This window comes from Leptonotus elevatus, chromosome 1 (genome assembly GCF_054856555.1).
Source record: "Leptonotus elevatus isolate MCC_2025b chromosome 1, RoL_Lele_1.0, whole genome shotgun sequence".
Taxonomy (NCBI): Eukaryota; Metazoa; Chordata; class Actinopteri; order Syngnathiformes; family Syngnathidae; genus Leptonotus; species Leptonotus elevatus.
Window position 1 is genome coordinate 9235753 of NC_141239.1, and position 22241 is coordinate 9257993.

The 22241-nt window shown below is 40.6% G+C and overlaps 1 protein-coding gene across 1 annotated transcript; it reads left to right on the top strand.

Annotated features, from left to right (window-relative positions):
- The first annotated feature begins 496 nt into the window (after nt 1-496).
- Nucleotides 497-20766, top strand: copa (COPI coat complex subunit alpha). The gene is made up of 29 exons (XM_086084043.1): nt 497-702; nt 1014-1127; nt 1717-1790; nt 1914-1994; nt 2191-2267; nt 2355-2464; nt 4583-4692; nt 5816-5915; nt 6310-6528; nt 7454-7604; nt 7815-7881; nt 8097-8172; nt 8245-8327; nt 9885-10110; nt 10200-10338; nt 11487-11649; nt 12723-12869; nt 12950-13139; nt 13216-13311; nt 14286-14374; nt 14458-14581; nt 14652-14741; nt 15561-15664; nt 16754-16900; nt 16976-17299; nt 19033-19143; nt 19223-19384; nt 20200-20394; nt 20471-20766. The coding sequence occupies exons 1-29, from the start codon at nt 663-665 to the stop codon at nt 20528-20530; spliced, it is 3669 nt and encodes a 1222-aa protein (XP_085940169.1). The 5' UTR covers nt 497-662; the 3' UTR covers nt 20531-20766.
- Nucleotides 20767-22241: the final 1475 nt, after the last annotated feature.

Consider the following 22241-nt stretch of genomic DNA (forward strand, 5'->3'; position numbering starts at 1 on the left):
GATTACGGCTAAATCGTTTACTCTTCGAATTCTGTTGGAAATGTGGATATGGCCTCCTTGGTCAAAATTGGATCTATTTGTGTTTCTATTTTTTTTTATATTTATATTAACACAATTCAACACAACTTTACATTCTAGAACATATCTTGCAAAGATACCTGACAAAATCTTTAATAAAATTATTATTATTATTTTATTTTTTTATTTACTAAAATAGACATTTCACAAGAAAACAGGTCAACCATCTTTGGATATTACACAAATGAAGCATCATGGGAGAAAAACCTCCAAGAGATTTGACAATTTACTGCTTTTCTTATTGTTGAGGAATTTTTTGTTTAGTGATCCACAGCCATATAATAAATGAGATACTGTTTCATTTTCACAAAAAGAACAAAATTATATTTGTGTTTTTTTTGTGCGGGCCGCCGTGGCACTTTGTGCGTCATCTGTGCAACGTTTGGCAATCAAAACTTTATTGCTCAAACCGGAAGACAAAACTGGAGACGTGTCAGGAAGAAGAGAGAGATCCATCTTAAATGGATGACCGCCGCCTATGATAAGTTTTCCGCAATATTACAGTTGTACTTTTTGCGTTGGGGTAGAGGAATAGTGTATTTTAAATCTATAGTTAAAGAGCAACACGCTGGTTCTCGTTGACCATGTTGACCAAATTTGAAACCAAGTCTGCCCGTGTTAAAGGTAAGCATCGACCAGCTGCAGCTAGCTTTTATATGCTAATGTTAGCGAGCTATCCAGTGAAGTAATGATGATGTCTGGGTGTACACAGGCAAACGTTGTTTATCTGTCTGTCTTACTTAGCCTTGTGTTGTATGGAATTATGCAAATATTTAGATGTTTCGTTTTTTTTAAATGACATTACATGCACAGTACGCAAACCATCCTGTCTCAATGGCTATAAGCTAATATCATCCGATTTATTGTATCTTATCTTGATCTTCTTCCGTTTTTTTGTTTTTGTTTTTTACTAACGTATTATTGTTACGTTTCAGGCCTAAGTTTCCACCCCAAGAGGCCGTGGGTACTTGCGAGTTTACACAACGGTGTCATCCAACTGTGGGACTATCGCATGTGCACGCTCATTGACAAGTTTGACGAGCATGATGGTAAAAAAAAAAAAAACAACGAAATAAATAAATCCCAATGTGTAGATATGAATAGCTAGCTAGCTAGATGGATGTGTGATGGGAGAAATCGGCGACTTCAAACTGTCCCCGAAGGCAACACCCGGCTCGGTTGAATGCATGGTTGTACGAGAAAAAATGTGGGTTGACTATCCTTGAAGGCAACACAATCAGCGATTTCTGAAAGCAGCAACTGGCCTAGATTGAAGACTACTTTGTTTCTTTGGTGTCTTGGTAATTTTAATGCCCGGTACCACTAAAGATATAATACCTGAACATCAGCACTTAAATTAAACTCTCATGTGTTATTATTGTTGTCATCATCATATTTGTCCAAAACAAATGTACCTTGAGTTATACCAGGCATGATCTAAACACAGATGAAATAAGGATGGTCCAATATTTTTCCCGTGACTGACAGGTATGAAGAAAAACAGTGTTTTCAGAATGTCCCAAAGGCAACACCTGATAGCTAGGTAGATAGTTATGAAAAACTGTAATTGTCAGACAATCCCTATTCTTTTGTGCTCTCTGTTGTACTTGGATGTAACTTGTGTATGTTGTCCCGTAGGTCCCGTACGAGGAATTGATTTCCACAAACAGCAGCCTCTCTTTGTGTCTGGGGGAGATGATTACAAAATCAAGGTAAGCGTTATGTGGTTGTTTCTAGTTAGGCCCTCTTACAACCAAATGTTGTATTTCTTTCTCCTTTTTTTATTTTTTTTTTACATAGCTTTCAAATCTTTCAATGTATGTTTATTTGATAAGGTTTGGAACTACAAGTTGAGACGCTGCCTCTTCACCTTGCTTGGACACCTGGACTACATCAGGACTACCTTCTTCCACCATGTGAGTTGCAACCTTTTCCAAACGTCTTGAAGGGGATGGTTGGAAAATGTACTTTTTAATTGCTCATACACAAATAACTGTTAAAGTGTGGAAGAAGCCTGAAGCGCCCCAACAACTCTTGGTGCCTCTCCGGTGTTTATCTCTGGAACATGGAAAATATTGCCACAACATATGCATTCCTATGCTCCTTTTCTAGGAGTATCCCTGGATTCTGAGTGCCTCCGACGACCAAACCATTCGCATCTGGAATTGGCAGTCCAGGACTTGTGTCTGGTAAACTGAATGATAAACCTAACATGGAACAATTGTTCTCAAATGTAGAATCATCATCATTCTCACTGCCCCGCTTTGTGCCAACAGTGTGCTCACAGGTCACAACCACTACGTCATGTGTGCCCAGTTCCACCCCTCGGAAGACTTGGTGGTGTCAGCCAGCCTGGACCAGACAGTGCGAGTGTGGGATATCTCCGGTGAGGGTTTTAGGGGACAGCGCAGGAGGCTGGGGAAAGGTTGGGGTGTACAGTGGGTCTAGGAAGTGAACACATCATTGTTGATGCCATGTTTTTTTCAAAACCGTTTTTGTAATACAGGAAATCATGCATCATCTAATCTGTGCTATTCAACTGGAGGGGACTGAAGTATATATTTTTGTTGTTGTTGAAAATTACATTAAGATGTTAAGCCTTCCTTTTTGAATAATATGACACATCATGTAGGTCAGGAATTCCGATTCCCCATTACAAATATTTTAGAAAGAAAAAACAAATTATCTTTGTGCCCTGCAGTTGGCCTCGACCAGTTTAGGGTATACCCTGCCTCTTGTCCCAAGACAACTGGGATAGGCTCCAGCTAACCTGCGGTTCGGAAAATGAATGAATTAGGGAGAAACATAAAAATTGTCAAAATATATATTTTTTTCCAAAACTATGAGGCAAAAATATACAAAAACTGAAGAAAAAAACAAGATGGAAAAAATATTTAAAATAAATAAAAATGTATGTAGAAAAAAAATTATATATATTTTTTTTAATTAATGAAAATAAGATGAGGGGAAAATGCTAAAATATTACAAAAAAAATCTAACTAAAAATAAAAAATTCTTATATGGCTAAATGGCCAATTAAAAATAGAAAGATTAAGTTTTATTTAAAAAAGAAAAAGATTAATACCCAATTAAAAATAGTAATGATTTAAAAAAAAAGGTTAAATATTAGCTTTTACCCCCCAAAAAATCCTTCGACAAGATCACCCAAATTACAAATATTTGAAAAACATGAGAAAAAAGACAAAATACTCTAAAATACGAAACAAATATTTGAAAAAATTTACACATAGATGTAAAACACAAAAATATGAGGTGAAAAATACAATACGAGGAGCAAACCACAAATATGTGAAAGTAGAAAGATTAATATTCTGAGCAAACAGTTTCAACATTTATGATGGCATCCTCCTTCCCCCATTAAAAAAAAAAAAAACCTCATAATTCAACAGATGTGTTCACTTTCTATCAGATGAGAAAGGGGTTGGAACGGGATGGTGATTCGCATCCCGAGCCGTCCTCTTCCTCTGCGACGCGTATAGGACAATCTCTGCGGGCTGAATGCGCAAACACCTCCTCCCACTAAAGATGTATTGATCTTAATGTGGCAACTTTTAAATTGTACTTGATTAGCGAGGAGGTGTTTGCGTGCCTCTGCATGCTTCTTGATGTCTTTGCTGTCTGCTTGTTTTGGAACTAAACAATCTCTCCTCCTCTCCTTATGTCATCCCCCTGCCTGTGAGATTTCTGGCCCTTGATTGCATTGGCATTTCCTTACTGTCCACTCACACTTGCATTCATACTTACATGATATTATATTGTACTGTATTTTTATTTCTTATACTGCCCCTCAATGGCGACTGACCAGCAGGACTACTTACTTTTTCCGCAATTTCTGCGATCTTACATTTTCGGGGGTTTTGCATATAGCCCACATGGCTTTTGCACCAAACTAACACAAAGGAAAAAGTATATTCGTGTACTATTGTCAACTGCTTTATTTATACTAACTAGCAATGTAAGTTGCATGTGACTCATCAAGCCCGCATGAGCATTCAAGTAAAATAACATCACATTCTTGACATCCGAAGCCCCATCAGAGCACGTCTTTACAGCGCCAACCACCAACACCCACACCCTCCCCCTCCCTATGTGTGCCCCCTTATCCACTGCCCTCCCTGGAAACATCCGCATTTGCACACGGGTTCCTAGTTCCATCCCATTTTCCGTTCATCTCTTCTCACTGCTGAACCAGACGCTCACCATGTTGTTTGTTCAGGCGGGAATCAGCACCAACCCAATCATTTCATTTTCCACTCGCTAACCCAATCAGACGCCGTGTGCGGAAGCGCAAACATTTGTGATGTTTCCATCCTGAGTGTGTGTCCGCTGGTCCAGCAGTCGGTTCAAACTTCGCTGCTGCTGCTTGTTGCGTTTTCATTTATCGTATTTGATTGTTTTGTTGACTATTTTCTTCCCTCCCAAACAATATGTTCGCCTGTTCGCGCCCCGCCGTCGCACCCGCGACTTTGAATGTCGGTTGCAGGTCTGAGGAAGAAGAACTTGTCGCCCGGCGCCGTGGAGACGGAGGTCCGCGGCATCTCCGGCGTCGACCTGTTCGGCGCGTCCGACGCCGTCGTCAAGCACGTGCTTGAGGTGAAATGGGTGGCCCGCGTTTCGCGCTGACGTCATGTAATTTTCTTGAAAGCATCTCAGTAGAGTTGGATTTAACTCAGACTTGACTTTTTGTATACAAATGCATGGGGTCCTCAATTGATGGTCCAACATAACAAAACAATTGAACTACTTTGCGCAGTATTTTTGAATAATTGACACCCCCTTCGATGCCACAAGATGACAGTAAAGTACTACATGAAACTCACGACAAAATTATTCCTCAGCACCAATATACCACAAGATGGCGCCAAAGCTGTACTTGTTTAAGACAGGGCTTTGACCTTAGCATAAAAACGGCAAATAGGCGAGTCTGCGAATTGTGAATATTATATTTGTAATGATTTGAATTGCATTAGCGTAGATTAGTGAAAGTCGTGTAACGTTTGAGTTGCGTCGCCAACTTAGGAAAATAACTCTGTAAACCAAAGATCCCCTGCATTGTGACACATATTTTTTTATATTGTTAGTCTGAAACCAAACAATGCTTCAAGACACCTTGGAATGTCTCACTGTAAGTCTGGATGCTGGACAACAGGCCAGTTGTCTGTGAATGTGTAACCTTGAGGTTGGAAAAGCAAAAAAGGAATTAATACATTTATAATACAATCTAGCAGCACTATTCACGGGGCATTGAGACCGGCTGGCCTGCAAATAGCAAAAATCCGTATCTAATTGTCGGCCATTGTAAATCAATTAGAAGCAAGAATTATTTATGTATTCAATTAGCAGGGATGTGCTGGCAGTAAGTGTTTTCCACCCAAAAAAAGGGTGAAGCAAACAAGGAAATGTTTTGTGAGATGCCGAATTCTGAAAATGTGCCTACAAGTGAGCTGTAATTTTGCCTCACAGTTTGGTTAATTTACATAATATGCCGCCACACCCATTTCTAGTGTTGGCACATTTTAGCAGTTTTTGCTAACACTATTACGGCCTTCACTAGTGAAAATAAAATCAAAATCCATATTTTTACTGTCTTTACGGGCACTTTTTTTTTTTGTCTCAAGTAGCCAGTCCCAAGCTGTACAGCCTGTGAACTGATTTAAATACTGAAGTGATTTCCCACCAATATGACTTGCGCTGATTGCTGTCTCTTTTTGTCCAGGGTCACGACCGAGGCGTTAACTGGGCCACGTTCCATCCCAGCATGCCTCTCATTGTGTCGGGCGCGGACGACAGGCAGGTCAAGATTTGGAGGATGAATGGTAAGAATTGAATAGCAAAGATAATCATTTCCATCTTTGCAGTTATGTGAAGTGCTTTGACACCTTGTGTTATGATTTGGCAATGTAGAAATCATGTAATTGATATGGCATCCTGGATAGTGTGGATGACGGCTGTTCCGTTTGCATTCTGGGGCTGGGGGGGAAGAATGAAAATGTAATGTTCTTGCTGTGTTATGTGTCACCTCTCCATAAAGTAGTATAGCATCTTATACAATTAGATACAGGTAAACATTGCAAAATGTATTCTAATCTCAGTCAAATTTCCTGAAAGTACAACTCTGTTCATAGGATATGCTTCAATTAGTTTTAATTTGCATGACAACTCACCATTGAGTAACAAAACTTGCAAAATGTCTCTCCTTCCCTCCTCCAGAGTCCAAGGCGTGGGAGCTTGACACGTGCCGTGGTCACTACAACAATGTCTCCTGCGCCGTATTCCACCCGCGCCAGGAGCTGATCCTGTCCAACTCTGAGGACAAGAGCATTCGAGTGTGGGACATGTCCAAGAGGACCGGCGTGCAGACTTTCCGCCGGGACCACGACCGCTTCTGGGTGCTGGGCGCGCATCCCAATCTCAACCTGTTTGCCGCGGGTACGTAGTCGACCAGTTTAGAGTACAGTGTTGCCCTGTTACAGTGGAGTCCTTTGTATTATTGTGCCGAATTTGAATGCACCTTAGGAATAGGGTGGGCGCTATCAAATCTTTTTAAAATCAATTATCTTATTGATTATGCCATTAAATAATTGAGTAATCCTGTTTATGTCTTCTTCTGGGCATTTTTAGTGCATGACTGCCCTCTACTGGTTAAGTGATGAACACCTAAAACTGAATGACGGTATATTTTGGAATAATTACAGACCAAGTGCTTTTTAGGAAGTTCAAACTTCTTCTCCTGTATTTTGGGGAAGGTAAATGTGCTGTATTGTCTTTAATAAAAAACTACTAAGTCAGTCAATATTATTAAGCAGCCAAATAACACCTGACATTCTGCAACTAGATGGTTCACTAATAGAAGAAAAAAAAGATTAGGTCACGGCCACCATTCCAATACTGTGTGCAAAAAAAAAAAAAAAGGAGTCCAGGTATAAAACATGGACAGCCCAAACATGTTTCTGCGGAGATTGTAGGGAAAAAAATGTAGTCGACCTATTTTTAAAGTCAACTTATCCGACTTGGTCGACTCCCCCGCCCATCCCTACTTAGAAACATTCACCTTACCAACATTTTGGCCATATAACCATTTAATGCTCCGTGTGGGTAATGTAGCAGTTGTTTGAAGTAGCATCTATGCTTATTTCTATTAGCCCCTCCTTGGTGGTTTGCATTATTGTTAGCCGAATAAGAACATAGAAATACAGTACTTTTAAAGTGTGTTTTATTAAGTTTAAAAGCATTTAAAGCATCTGGAGCATATGCCCTATGTTAAATGGGTTGAAATGCCTCCACAATGGATGGAATTGACCTGGATATGCAAGTTTGTTTTCCAGTTATCTAAACGTTAAACATTTTCCTCCAGGTCATGACAGCGGCATGATTGTGTTCAAGCTGGAACGCGAGCGCCCGGCGTACGCCGTCCACGGCAACATGCTGTACTACGTCAAGGAGCGTTTCCTGCGCCAGCTGGACTTCAACAGCAGCAAGGACACGGCTGTCATGCAGCTGCGCAGGTACAGATGCGAAAAGCTACAATATTTTAAAAAGTCAAAAATGCATACCAGAACCATATTGCTTAGTGGAAAAAGGGCATTTTGACTTTGCTGATATCCTCAGAATCGGTTGTTGTTGTTGTTGTTGTTGTTGTTGTTGTTGTTATGCTGATGCTAGCTCAGTTGGTTTCATAATGTGCAAATGAATGTGACAATGTTTTCTTGTTGCAGTGGCTCCAAGTTTCCGGTGTTCAGCATGTCCTACAACCCCGCTGAGAATGCTGTGCTACTCTGCACTGTGAGTATTATCGGCCGTTGATGAAGAGACTGGAAAAAAAATGCCTTAAAAAAATAAAGCAATGAAATGAGGGACTATATTGTTTATTTTGCTAGTAGAAGAGAACATTTTGACTTGGCAAAGTGTCTCAAAGAACTCCACCGATTATCTTGAATCAAGTGCTTTTAGATGCTACCTAAACTTATAACATATAATTTCTTATTGTCACTTTTCAGAGGGCCACCAATTTGGAGAACAGCACCTACGACCTATACTCGATTCCCAAAGAGAGCGACTCCCAGAACCCCGATGGTACGGAAACGGTGCAGTGAACGACTCTTGTCTCAAAGGATGATTATGTAATGATATTTCTGTCTTTCTCAGCACCCGAAGGAAAGCGGTCCTCTGGCCTCACGGCCGTGTGGGTGGCGAGGAACAGATTTGCTGTCCTGGACCGCATGCACTCTGTAAGTACTGAATCACTGATCATTGTAGTTGAGGAAACGAGATGGATCTAAATATTCTAAGGGCGGATTTACACTGCACAGTTCAAGAGGCATAATCATGCTTGAGTAGGCCTCTTATAAATGTTGATACATTTTATATGGTTTATGAATTATACAGGTGCATCTCGATAACTACATACAGTGCTCCCTCGCTAGTTCGTCGTTCACTTATCGCGGATTCATTATATTGCGGATTTGTATTTGGGTCCAAAATTCCTATATTATGGGGTTTATCTTGGGTTGTACCTCGCTATATCACGGATTTTCAGGGACGAACCCCTTGACCACCCGCGCTGCCACTCCCCTCCCTCGCAGATTGACTGTATTCTTCATTTATGCTGCTATTTTTCTTATTATACTGTAATTGTTGGCACATTACGGCCAACAATGTGCAGAAAAGCACTGTGTCTGTGTGCTAACTAGGGGTGGGAATCTTTGAATGTCTCACGGTTCAATTCAGATTTTCTGGTGTGTGGTTCGATTCAGAATCAATTTTACATTAAGAAACATTTTTGATTCACAATGATTTAATTGACACTGATTTTTGCTTCAATTTATAGATGTTCAAGGAATCGTAATGATTTCCTCCAGTCGGACTCCTAATGCTAATTAGCGCGCTACTTGCGGCACTTTTATCACTCAAAAGAACGGTTCCACGCTGCAAAAAAACAACTTTTATTGGAATAACTTGATGGTGAATTTTTCCTTCTACTCTCTGTGGGTACAACTTAACAGTGTATCAGACCGTGTGGAACCACACTGCCCCTAAGTGGCCAAATCGGGTACAACATGAACAGCGCTCCCAATAAAGGCGCACACAAACAAAGGGAAGGCAGTATAAAATAATTTAAATAAAATTGATTTTGGGACATTTAAAATGTATTCAGTATCGTATTAAATGAGAATCGAATTTATTTATTATTATTTTTTTGGGGCACACCCCTTGTACTAACGACAACTTTGTCATAGAATAACAAACGCAATGACATGACTGCACTGTGTGCTTATTGTATGCTTGTGGTTATTCTCATTCATCCACCTCATTTATTTCTCAATCATTACTGTAGTAATATGTGTTGAAAATGTGGAGTGGACGGTAGCTAATTGTGAATCTGAGTGACATAAAAATTGTTTTTTATTTTGATTAAAAAAATTATATGTTTTTTTTATTTATATTTTTTTCCCCCCCGGCATTTCAGTTCTCATTTCGTTTCGGCCCCAAAAAATTCATTTCCGTGCATCCTTAGTATTATTACATAGCGTTAATATTGTTTAAGTAAGATATTTAGAGGCATGTTTATCAATAAATGACAGCAGCAAGTAGAGTTATGTGGATGTTAACCTAATTTAAATCCCTGGGGCTAAGTCAGCCCCTTTTATATTTGTATTGCGTTCTATTATTGTTTGACCGACGGGCCCTCCCCTGATGTAAATAATGTTCACATTAAATCAGGATTGGCCACCTGGGCATGCAATGTAAATCCTGCCTAATCCTACTCCTATTCACGTTTTCCGCAGCTACTGATCAAGAACCTGAAGAACGAGATTGTGAAGAAAGTACAAGTGCCAAGCTGCGAAGAGATCTTCTACGCTGGCACCGGCTCGCTGCTGCTGCGCGACGCAGACGCCGTGACGCTGTTTGACGTGCAGCAGAAGCGCTCGCTGGCTTCTGTCAAGATCGCCAAGGTCAAGTATGTGGTGTGGAGCGCCGACACCACCCACGTGGCGCTGCTGGCCAAGCACGGTAAGAGCCCGCCCGTCTGCAGACCCACCGTTGTCAGACGTGTGGCTGTGACAAGATGCTAAATTGTTCCCTGCCTGGTTGCCTTTCAGCTATTATGATCTGCAACCGCAAGCTGGAGAGCCTCTGCAACATTCACGAGAACATCAGAGTGAAGAGCGGCGCTTGGGATGAGAGCGGCGTCTTTATTTACACCACCTCCAACCACATCAAATACGCCCTCACCTCGGGGTACGTGCACATCCACACGGTTTACATTTAGGCCGTGTACAGTGTTTCCCTCGCTGTATCGTGGTTGAAAATTGGCGCCCCCGCTGTATAGGAGACACCTCATGCAAAGAGTTGCTCCTATGTTTGCGCACACAAGGATTTTACATCTTTCGAAGTATATCCGCACACAACAAATACAGTCACAATACACCCAATAAATAAAATATATAAATATTCATACAAAACTAGAGAGAAAATAATAAAAAATAGAACGTAAAATCCCATAATTTTCCATCTTAAAGGGATGACTTGACTCATTTAGCCATTTTCATTAGTAAAAAGTTTATATTTTGACTATAATTTTGCCACTTGCTGTCGACTGAAGATGACATGACGCATGCTCAGGAAACGGGTAATAGCCAATCACGGCTCTCCTGTTTTCTAGGTTTAGTCATGTGACATTAGAAAACTTAGCCATGATTTGTAGTTACCTGTTTCCTCAGCACACTTGATGTCATCTTCAGTTCACAGCAAGTGGCAGAATTTGTTTTTAAAGGTATTAAATGTACATGAAAAATAATGATGTTATCACATCAATTAAAGACAAAATATTAACTTTTTACTGATGAAAATGGCTAAATGAGTTAAGTTACCCTTTAAAGGGGAAGTCAACCCAAAAAATTTTTTTTGCCGCTTGCTGTCAACTAAAGATGACATCAATGTTGCTCAGGTCTCAGGTAACAACCGATCACAGCGCAGCTACAGAAAACAGGTGAGCTGTGATTGATCATTGCCTGACCCCTGAGCAAGTGTGATGTCATCTTCAGTCGACATGGCAAAATGGCCGCCTGCTGGGATGGATAAAAACGGCTGGATTTTGCTCTTTGCATATTCCACAAATGTAATATTAATCATAATGTCATTTTTAGACTAGTGAGGTCACATATAACATATTATTGACTTCCGCTTTAAGTATTAAACAGGTTTAAAATGCAAATTTTGAGCTCCCACCGGGGAGGGAAAATCTCTCTTAACCCACATCACAGGATTATCACTCAGGAAAATCTGTCCTTAGCGGACTTTAATCAGTGGCGAGCAAAAATGCTCATATTCGTTCCCGATTATTGGCATGTCTGGACCTCACTCTTAACACGTATCTCTCCATGTAGTGATCACGGCATCATCCGGACGCTGGACCTGCCCATCTACGTGACCCGCGTGCGAGGCAACAGCGTGTACTGCCTGGACAGGGAATGCAGACCGCGCGTCCTCACCATCGACCCCACCGAATACCGCTTTAAACTGGCCCTGGTCAATCGCAAATACGACGAGGTGCGTCTCACGAGCAACGTCGGGACTTCACGGAAACCTCTGTTCTGCCAAAGTCGGGGTAGTGGCGGTGTTGTGGGATGGGCTGAGTAGCGTTCACCGTCAGCATGGTCATCATCAAGAAATCCAGCACAAACTGAATATAAAGGGTTAACTTGATTTAAAAGGCTTGCAAAAAGTTTCAAGGTTGTGAACAGAGAGCATCAAGTTTTTTTAATTTATTTAAATATTTACTGTAATTGTTGTGAGACTCATGCGTTAGAATAAGTTACTGATCGTATGTAATGTTACAGTTTTTCGTACGAATTTGGGTACTCTGCGTATACAAAAGGACCAAAGAAAATGACAATTGAGAGCTAATCAGAGCTGCATGTTGCAGGGTTAGCGTTAGCTTCAGTATCCTTTGCCACTATATACTATGCAGTCACTAGCATAGCCACCACAGCTAGAAAAAACAATTTGAATGTTAAGGAAAGGCAACCCCCCAAAAATTCTTGACAATAATGTTCTATGCGCCCCCACTAGTCTAACTATTTTGGTTAATACTGCATTCTGCATTAGTGGAATATGAGTTAAGCAGCAAAGTCTAGCAAATTTTAATCAAAATCAGAAGGCGGCTATTTTTCTACTTGCTGTGGAGTAAAAAGGTAACAACCAATCACAGCTCAAGTTCAGAGAACAGCTGAGCTGTGATTGGTCGTTGCTGAGCCCTGAGCAACATTGATGCCATCTTAAGTCTACAGCAAGTGGCAAAATGGCCGCCCCCTGAGATGAATTAACAACGGCTGCATAACTCATATTCCACAAATGTAATATTATCAGAATGTCATGTTTAGACTAGTGGGGTTACATATAACATATTATTGTCAAGAAATGTTGAAGGTTGACTTTAACTGTTTCAACATGCAAAAGAGTCCCAATATTTTGGGCTGACGATTAAAAATAAGAATCTAATTTTGTTTTAACTCGCTCCATCTGGATAGTCAAAAGTTTAAAAACATTTTCTGAGTTGAAACTTATGACTGGTGGTGTACGTGCTTCAATATTGTGTATATTAACCAAGTTCACGCTTTCAGGTTCTTCACATGGTCCGTAACGCCAAGTTGGTGGGCCAGTCCATAATTGCTTACCTGCAGAAGAAGGGCTACCCTGAGGTGGCGCTGCACTTTGTCAAAGATGAGAAAACTCGCTTCAGCCTAGCTCTGGAGTGCGGGAACATCGAGGTAACCGTCACTATTCCCGTTTCTCTCTTTTTTACGAAAAGCTGCAAGTTCATTGCCGCCATCTTTTCCTCTTGCTGCAGGTGGCGCTGGAGGCGGCCAAGGCGCTGGATGAGCGCAGCTGCTGGGAGCGCCTGGGTGAGGCGGCGCTGCTGCAGGGCCACCACCAGGTTGTGGAGATGTGCTACCAGAGGACCAAGAACTTTGACAAGCTCACCTTCCTCTACCTGATCACCGGCAACCTGGCCAAGCTGCGCAAGATGATGAAAATTGGTGAGGGAGGGAGAGATTTTCAGTTGGTGTGGTGATAGTCAGCAGTAGCTAAAATGTGTGTATTGTTTGTCGGCAGCTGAGATTAGGAAGGACATGAGCGGCCACTACCAGGCAGCACTCTACTTGGGAGATGTCAGCGAGAGAGTCCGGATCCTGAAGAACTGTGGGCAGAGTGAGTTAACACAGCAACCTAAGCCACATTTTCACTAAATTACGAGGAGGAGAAAAAATACTGATTAGTCATACCCAAGGTCTTAAAGAAGCCTAAAAAAAAAAGAAGGTATCTTCAAAAGTAAGGCTGAATTATTCTAGGGGAAAAAAACAAAACAAAAGGAAAATCTGTTGAAGTCTGTTATAATAACATTTCCAAAAGTATTTTTTTAGGGGGGCACACAATAATCAATAAATGAGATGTGGTCAGTGAAGTCTGCAGTAAAAACATGTCCAAAAGGGGAAAAAATAATAATAATTAAAAGGGGGGAAAAAAACAATCGATAAATTAAATGTGGTCGATGAAGTCTGTGGTAATATGTCAGAAGGGAAAAATACATTTAGGAAAAAAGGTGGTGGTGGGGGGGGTGATAAGTGATAAATGAGATGGGGTTGGTGAAGTCTGTGGTAATAACATGTCTGAAAGGAAAAACAAATAAAAAGGGGGGAAAAAAACAATAATCGATCAATTAGATGTGCTTGGTGAAGTCTGTTGTAATAACATGTCTGAAAGGAAAAACAAATAAAAATAATAAAAATGAAATAAGTAATCCTTAAATTCATCAAGCAATGCAAGTTACTAGGATAATTTAGTGAGCATATTACCACTCCTAATGATCAAAAGTTGCATTTCCACAATAATTCTCAATCTGATATGTTGGGGACTTCAGAACCCGCCCCAAAAAGTAGAGCTGGCCCAAAAAGGTCCTGGACCTTCTTAAAGTACTACTGTTAGCCCCAAAAGCTCCATCTTGTTGATTGGTTTATTGAAACTCTGTGATCGACATCAAACATTCTGATCATATAAAGGTTTTTAAAAATCCTAAATTTGCCTTTCCTTATAGAGCAATGCCAAATGTTGCTATTTCCATGTTACATTTCCTGCTATGGAAACATGTCTCAATACAAATTTGCCATGTTTTTTTTCCCCTCTAGAGTCTCTGGCGTACCTCACTGCTGCCACGCACGGACTCGATGAAGAAGCTGAGGCCCTCAAAGAGACCTTTGATCCGGAGAAGGACACTGTATGTTGGGAAATTGACTCTCACTAGTCACAACACAACATTTTAGCACTAAAATGTCAAATCTTTTTCGCTGTCACTTGCAGTTGCCTGAAGTGGATCCCAATGCCCAGCTCCTGCAGCCGCCGCCGCCCATCAACCCCCTAGACACCAACTGGCCCCTGCTCACCGTCTCCAAGGGCTTCTTCGAGGGAGCCATTGCAGCCAAGGGTGAACGGGGAACACAAAATGTGACAGAAGTTGAAGTCATTCAGCCTCTTGACGTTGGCTTGTTTTCTAGGGAAAGCGGGTCAGATGGCCGCCGACTTGGACATGGATGCCACCGGAGCAGAGGGCTGGGGAGATGATGCCGAGCTTCAGCTTGATGAGGGTAAGCAGGGGCAGACTGGCCATCTTGAATATTTGGAATATCCCCCGATATTAACTCGGTCAATGCCAACCCAGAAAAATGTATCTTTGACATCTATAGGTCAGCAGAGATGGAGAAAGTACTGACATTCTCAATTTGACTCAAAGTACAATTACTTATGTAAAAAAAAAATGACTTTGGTAAAAGTGAAAAAGTACAGGCTCTGAAATGTACTTGGCGCGAGTAGAAGTAAAAAGTATTTTTACCGGATGTTTCCTCCTCCTCTGACATGATTGAACCGTCTTTCATTTTGACTTGCAGTCTGCAGCGTTCTTCTTATTAAGGTTCAAACGATCCTGTAGTGGCGGCGCGCATTGCCCTCATATTTGCGGGTTGTTCTAATCTAGCCAATTGCACGTCATGTGATGGCGTGTCGGAGAGCCAATCGCAATCTGGGATGTAGGGGACCGTGCGTAACGCTTCGTTTGATTGGTAGAGCCAGGAGACATTGACAGCTGTCAAGTATTTTAATCGTTTTCATACATTTAAAAACAAAAGTAGCAACCTTGTTTTGAAAGTATATCGAGTAAAAAGTACAGACACTCATGTTAAAATGTAACGAATACAAGTAAAAATTATAAAAAAAATAAACAACTCAGGAAAGTACAATATATGGGAAAAAAATACTCAAGTACAGTAACGAAGTATTTGCACTTCGTTACTTCCCATCTCTGGCCATCAGTGGCAGTGAATGAGTGAATTGCCGGCTGCCGTGCACACTCCTTTACCCGGCGATGAACAACAAATAGTAATCCCTGAACTGAACATATGTTCCCTCAGATGGCTTCATGGATGCCCAGGATGGCTTTGGCGAAGATGGCGGCGCCAAAGAGGATGGAGGAGGCTGGGAGGTGGAAGAGGACTTGGACCTGCCACCAGAACTGGTAGGAGAACTTTGATGGAGACGGGTTAAGAATGGGAACTGGCCATGTGTGGCCTATTGTGCCATAATTTGCCCACTTCTGGTGTATATAGATGAATTGTTATTAATCGCATGACTTCAATAGTTAACTCACGATTAATCTTTCACTTTCACGGGTGTCAGGCGATTAAAATTTGTCATCGTAATTAGTAGGGGAGTGAATTGCCTAGTACCTAGCGATTCGATCCGTATCACGATTCATAGACCATGATTCGATTCTGATTAATCCCAATCCGAATCTACAGTACAAAATTGATTATTGCAATTTTTTAAACTCATATTTATTATAATACTAATTAGTAAACTTGTGCATGCACACTGTAAGATTTGTATGAAAATGTATTTATTTAGCCTTATAACTGTAAGCCACTGTATTTAACAAACAATCTTTTCCAATCTGCTTCATGTTTGAACAGCATTGAAATAAAAATGTTAAGGCTTTAATGTTACATTAATATAACATTCTTCCATGCTTAACGTTTTGTTGAATATTTCCATAAAAAATGTATGTTTAAACATCGATTCGGTCGCATTTCGAATCGATTCGAGAATTGCGTGCAGTAATATCACGATATATTGCCGAATCTATTTTTTTTTTAACGCCCCTAGTGATTAATCACATGACTTTAATAGTTAACTCACGATTAATCGCAAATATTACATGTGTTCTAAATGTACAATAAGATATTTGTTTCTAAGTATTCGTATTCTTGTTAACATAAGTGGGGGGGAAATTAAATAGAAATATGGCTGCATCTTTTAGTCATTGATACAGCAATTTCATAATAATTCATAAAACTGAGTTAAAATTAAAAAGATGTGTTGTACTGTAAAAAAAACGCGTGTGATATTGACTTGTGTTGAGGTAATTTTTCTGCCACTAGATGGCATAATTTCATTTTTCTTTTCATATTAAGAGCTATCTAATCTTTAACATGAAATAACTTAATACAATTTAGTGGCGTTAAAGGAACTATAAATTAACGCACAAATTTTGACACTCCTAATAATTGCAAGAACTCGCTAAGTACATTATGCGCTACGTCATCAGGAACTAACAGCTGGCGCAGGCGGCTCAACGGAAGATGGCTTCTTCGTGCCGCCCACCAAAGGAATGAGTCCCACACAGATGTGGTGCAACAACTCGCAGCTGCCTGTGGACCACCTCCTAGCGGGCTCCTTTGAGACCGCCATGAGAGTAAGCAACCAGGAAAATGTCACCAATAGCGTACTAGCAAAACGTCATTCAAAACATCGCCACTTCCCTCCACAGCTGCTCCACGACCAAGTTGGAGTCGTCAACTTCGACCCGTACAAGTCACTCTTCATGCAGACGCTGTCCAGGGGCCGCACCTGCTACCTGGCTCTGCCCTCTCTTCCCTGCCTGCGGGGCAACCCGCAGAGGAACTGGAAGGACTGCGGGGCCAAGCAGGGGCTGCCGGCCGTGGGCCTCCGCCTGGCCGACCTCATCGCCCGCCTGCAGCAGTGCTACCAGATGACCACCTCCGGGCGCTTCGAGGAGGCCGTGGAGCGATTCCGGGCCATCCTGCTGTCGGTGCCGCTGCTGGTTGTCGACAACAAGCAGGAGATTGCTGAGGTAAGTCAGCAAACGGGCCGTGTTTACAGCATAGTTAAAAAAAAAAAAAACGAAGGAAGCTGAAACATACTCAACGTAACACGCCTCCTACGCTAAGGCTAACTTCAAAATAAAGTTTACCAAATAATACATTGACAGCAATGCAAATATAGCCTTAGTAGACTTTAACTTTGAAGCTGGCCCATGTCATCGCGTGATGGCTAGCTTGACTTCCCTTTTAGACGTATAGAATTTCTTTATTGTAGTTTTGACTGACGTAGTTGCCACCAACAGCAACACAAACTCGTATTCAATCGCTAATTTAGGACGCTAAGAAACCGCTGATTAATTATGGCGTCATTGTATGATACAGCAGAAGTCTCCGACGTAAGTGACTGGCAGCGCTAGCTGTAAATGATTTTGACAACTGCTGCCCGGCTTACTTTAATTATTTTCCACTATTTTGGACCGAGGCTACATTGTAATTCACTTTCCATGTTTGAAGGAAGGGACTGTGCCTTAAATTGCACTTTGTTAAAAAGATAAATAGAACTTTGTCTTCATTTATTTTATAAAACACTTTTGCCCATTAGAAAACAACAACATTCAACTCAAAATGTCAGACATAGCAGTTTAGATTTTAGGAGCATAACTTTAAGCCATTAATACCTTATTTTACACATGGACCATGTATAAAATAAGAATGTTTCTGCCTCATATTGGACTTAAAAATTGTGTTCCTAAATTCTAAACGGCTATATTAGACATTTAAATTTTTTTATATTTTTTTTATGGGGAAAAGCTTCTTTTTTTCTTTTTTTTTTCGTTCCGTCTTCAATTCCGCTTATCCGGGGTCGGGTCGCGGGGGCAGCAGCTTTAGCAGGGAGGCCCAGACTTCCCTCTCCCCAGCCACTTCAGCCAGCTCCTCCCACGGGATCCCAAGGCGTTCCCAGGCCAGCCGAGAGACGTAGTCTCTCCAGCGTGTCCTGGGTCGTCACCGGACGTTGTTGTTTTTTTATGTGAAAAAGTCTTGTACAAAATAAATGAAGACACTAAATTCTAAACAGCTAAATTAGACATTTTGAATATATATATACAGTGGTACCTCTGAGTTTGAAAATAATTTGAAAGTGTTCAAAGTCCGAATTGATCAACCTCAGAAAATTTTTTTCCCATAGGAAATAATATAAATGCAATTAATCCATTCCCAAGCTCCTAAAAGCTTTGCTTGGGTGTTCAAACTCCAAGTAATGTTTTACTTTGGGTTGAAGTCAGATTTGTGCGACTTCCGAGACGTTCAAACTCCGAGGTTCCACTGTATTTTTTTATTTAATGGGGGGAACGCTTTTTACAAAATAAATGATGACACTAAATTCTTAACGGCTACAATTTTACATTTTTAATTGTTTTTTTTTATGTGGAAAAGTGTTGTACAAAATAAAGGAAGACACTAAATTCTAAACAGCTAAATTAGATATTTTGAATTGATTTAAAAATAAAAAAATATGGGAAAAAGCATTTTACAAAATAAAATACTTTGTCTTTATTTTGTAAAATGCTTTTTCCCATTTTTTTTTTTTAATCAATTCAAAGTTTGAGTTTGAACACCCAACCAAAGCTTTTTCTTTTGCTGATCTGAAAAAAGATCCTATCCGTGATCCGATCCAAACCATGGCTTCTGTAATCTGTTGAACCACCAACATTTACTGTATATATTGGTGCCTTGAGTCCTCATAATTTTCCCACTGTTGTAGGCTCAGCAGTTGATCACCATTTGCAAGGAGTACATTGTGGGTCTGACCATGGAGACGGAGCGAAAGAAGCTGCCCAAAGACACACTGGACCAGCAGAAGAGACTCTGTGAGGTCAGGCTTCACTCATCATTGTATCTTCTTTCTTTCATTTTTCCGGCTCTCTAACGGCGCGTTTTGTTGTCCCGTACAGATGGCCGCCTACTTCACCCACTGCAACCTCCAGCCAGTCCACATGGTGCTGGTGTTGCGCACCGCTCTCAACCTCTTCTTCAAGCTGCGCAACTTCAAGACGGCTACCGGCTTCGCGCGCCGCCTGCTCGAGCTCGGCCCCAAGCCCGACGTCGCGCAGCAGGTTGGTCATCAAACTTTTAAAGTGTGCATTGTGGTGTTCCAGTTTTTTCCATTATTCCACATTTTTCATGACAAAAATGAAAGCAGACAATTCATGAGCAACAGAACATCTTTAGAATTTTTTTTACATTCCTCAAATTCCCCCATTTTGTATTGTTCCACGTTTGCCATGAATCAACATTCCCAAATTTTAAAACAGCCAGGGAGAAAAGGGGATTGCTTCAGTGAGAATGGCTGGCAGTGAATGAGTTAATAAATTTGAGAGACATTTTCCTCTTCCACAATTTGTGACAGATTTTAAATCATTCCAACTTGAACATTTTTAGCCATTTTTCATTATTATTAAATATAAAATGTTCACAAAATTTAGTATTTTACACATTTAGCATTTTTGACCCATTTGAACCCTTCAATTTTGAAATATTCAGCTCATCGAGAACATCCTTAACTGTCGCAATCCCGAACTTCCCAAACTTTCACGAAATTGTTCCCAGATGAAGATAATGTAGCAATGGTGAGGCAGTGCATTTCCCAGCATGCTTTGCACCACTCGTAAATAGGTTGCTCTTTATTGGTTTTGATGACAAATGAACATCACAGATGAAGGGACAGGATGGACATAAGCTTGAATGTTGGTTGTGCGGAGTGACCGAGTATGCTTTGTGGCCGATAAGACCTCTTGAGTGAATCACATTCTGCATTTCAACAATTCAATTAATTCCACAGCATTTCATCTGAGCATCAGCTTTTCAATTTTGCATTATTCACTTTCCTTTTAATATCGTGACAATATTTTTACTTTCCTGACCAACTCAGACACGCAAGATTATGGCGGCATGCGAGAAGAACCTAACAGACGCCCACCAGCTGAACTACGACCCGCACAATCCGTTTGACCTGTGCGCCGCGTCTTTCGTCCCGCTGTATCGCGGACGTCCCGTGGAGAAGTGCCCGTTGTCGGGGGCCTGCTACTGCCCCTCGTACAAGGGCCAGGTGTGCAGGGTTACTCAGGTAGGAGGAAATGAAAAGCGGACAGTGCGATTTGATAACCCTGAACATCACACTAATCTTGAGTTTTACTTCTCAGGTGACTGAGATCGGCAAGGATGTGATTGGTCTGCGCGTGAGTCCACTCCAGTTCCGTTAAGACGGACGGAAATGACATCATATAAAAAATATAACAATGAAAACTAGTATGTATGCCAACGTTGCAATGTAATCCTTGCATCGTTCTTAAGCAACTATCCTGCAAAAAAGTTTGTTTTCGGGTTTTGTCATGTCTTGTGCATTGGCTTTTTTCAGCACATCATTCTGTCAAATTAAAAAAGAAATCTATGTAACAACAAGGGAGGTAAATGAGTAATAAAATGGAGTCAAGAATGAGGCCATTTTTATTTGTATGTGTACTGTATATTGTAATCACGCATGTCTTAAAATGTCAAACATGCTTTTATCAAAAATACGTAAGGATCAAGTATTATAGACATTTTTTTTGTCCTGTGTATTTCTTGCCATGATGTAATCGGCTAATTTTAGGGGCGGAGCAGTTCCAGCTGTTTGTGCCAGGTCCTTGTCCCGCCCCACAAATTATAGCTTTTGTTCATTTTGTCAGGTGCTAATTTTTCAAGTTGTGAAAACGTGAATATTAGTTCCAGACGCGCTTTCAAGACACATCAGGATCCCCGGACTAACCCAACCAAACATCGGGGGGAGAAACACCCCTGCAGCTTATGCTAAAAGTAAAAAAAAAAAAATCATGATTTAAAAACAAAACAAAAAAAACACCCCATGTTTTTCCACACACATTTGGTGCACCCACACAACCCCAAAATATATATTATTGTGGGAATGTTTTTCAGCATAAGTTATTCTGATTCTTTATTATTTCAGACACATTTTATGCACCACATTTTTTTGATGTGCAAAAACTCGCACATAATACTTACGATTTACACTGCTGGAATTTCAACTTGCTTCAAAAATTCATGCCTTCTTGGGTATATATCGTCTCATTCCACATTACTTTTTTATGTATTTTTTTTATTTTTTTATTCCACATTACTTAATGTATTGTCACAATTTAACGTTAAATATCAACTTTCACCCATTCATTTTCAATGGGACTGACAATGAACTTTTTCTAAGACACACTTTCCACGGCCACTTCCATACATACTTCATATCATTACCAGCTCTCTGATACTGCACTTGGTAAAATGCATTGTCAAGTAACCAGGAGGTCGCGGGCTCAAATCCCACCTCCAACACATTGCTAATGTATCCATGGCAATTATGCTAAGTGATTACATGCTAACCAACTGACTATCACAGTTCCACTTTAACATCTAAATGAATGGAGGGTACTGCATGCCTAGATGTCGCTATTGAGTGATTTTTTTCCCTTCCAATTGATTATCATTAGTTCCACTTTTCCATCTAAATGAATGGAGCTTGCTTCAAAGATTCACGCCTCTTGGGTTCAAGTGTTCATTTTATTAATTTATCTTTCAACTACTTCATACTTCAATTTACTTCATAAGCATTCACCTCAGCATCCATCTTTTAGCATTCAGCTTTCAGCATTCCTACGTCTAGTTTTTTTTAATGCATTTTCTCAGTTTAAATAAAAATGAAGGGGAAGGGGGAAAAAGAGCCGCCAATGCATATATATATATATTTATTGAGCGGAACAAACAGACAAACGCAAAAATAAAATAAAACTCGAAAGTCAATTGCAAACAACCAATCCGACTCAAGCCCCGATGTCACTCGCAAGGCCACTCAACTTAAAGGCCCTTACGTACAGAAGCTGCGTTTGATTGAAAACAACACACAAAGCATTGTATTTCTTTACATTT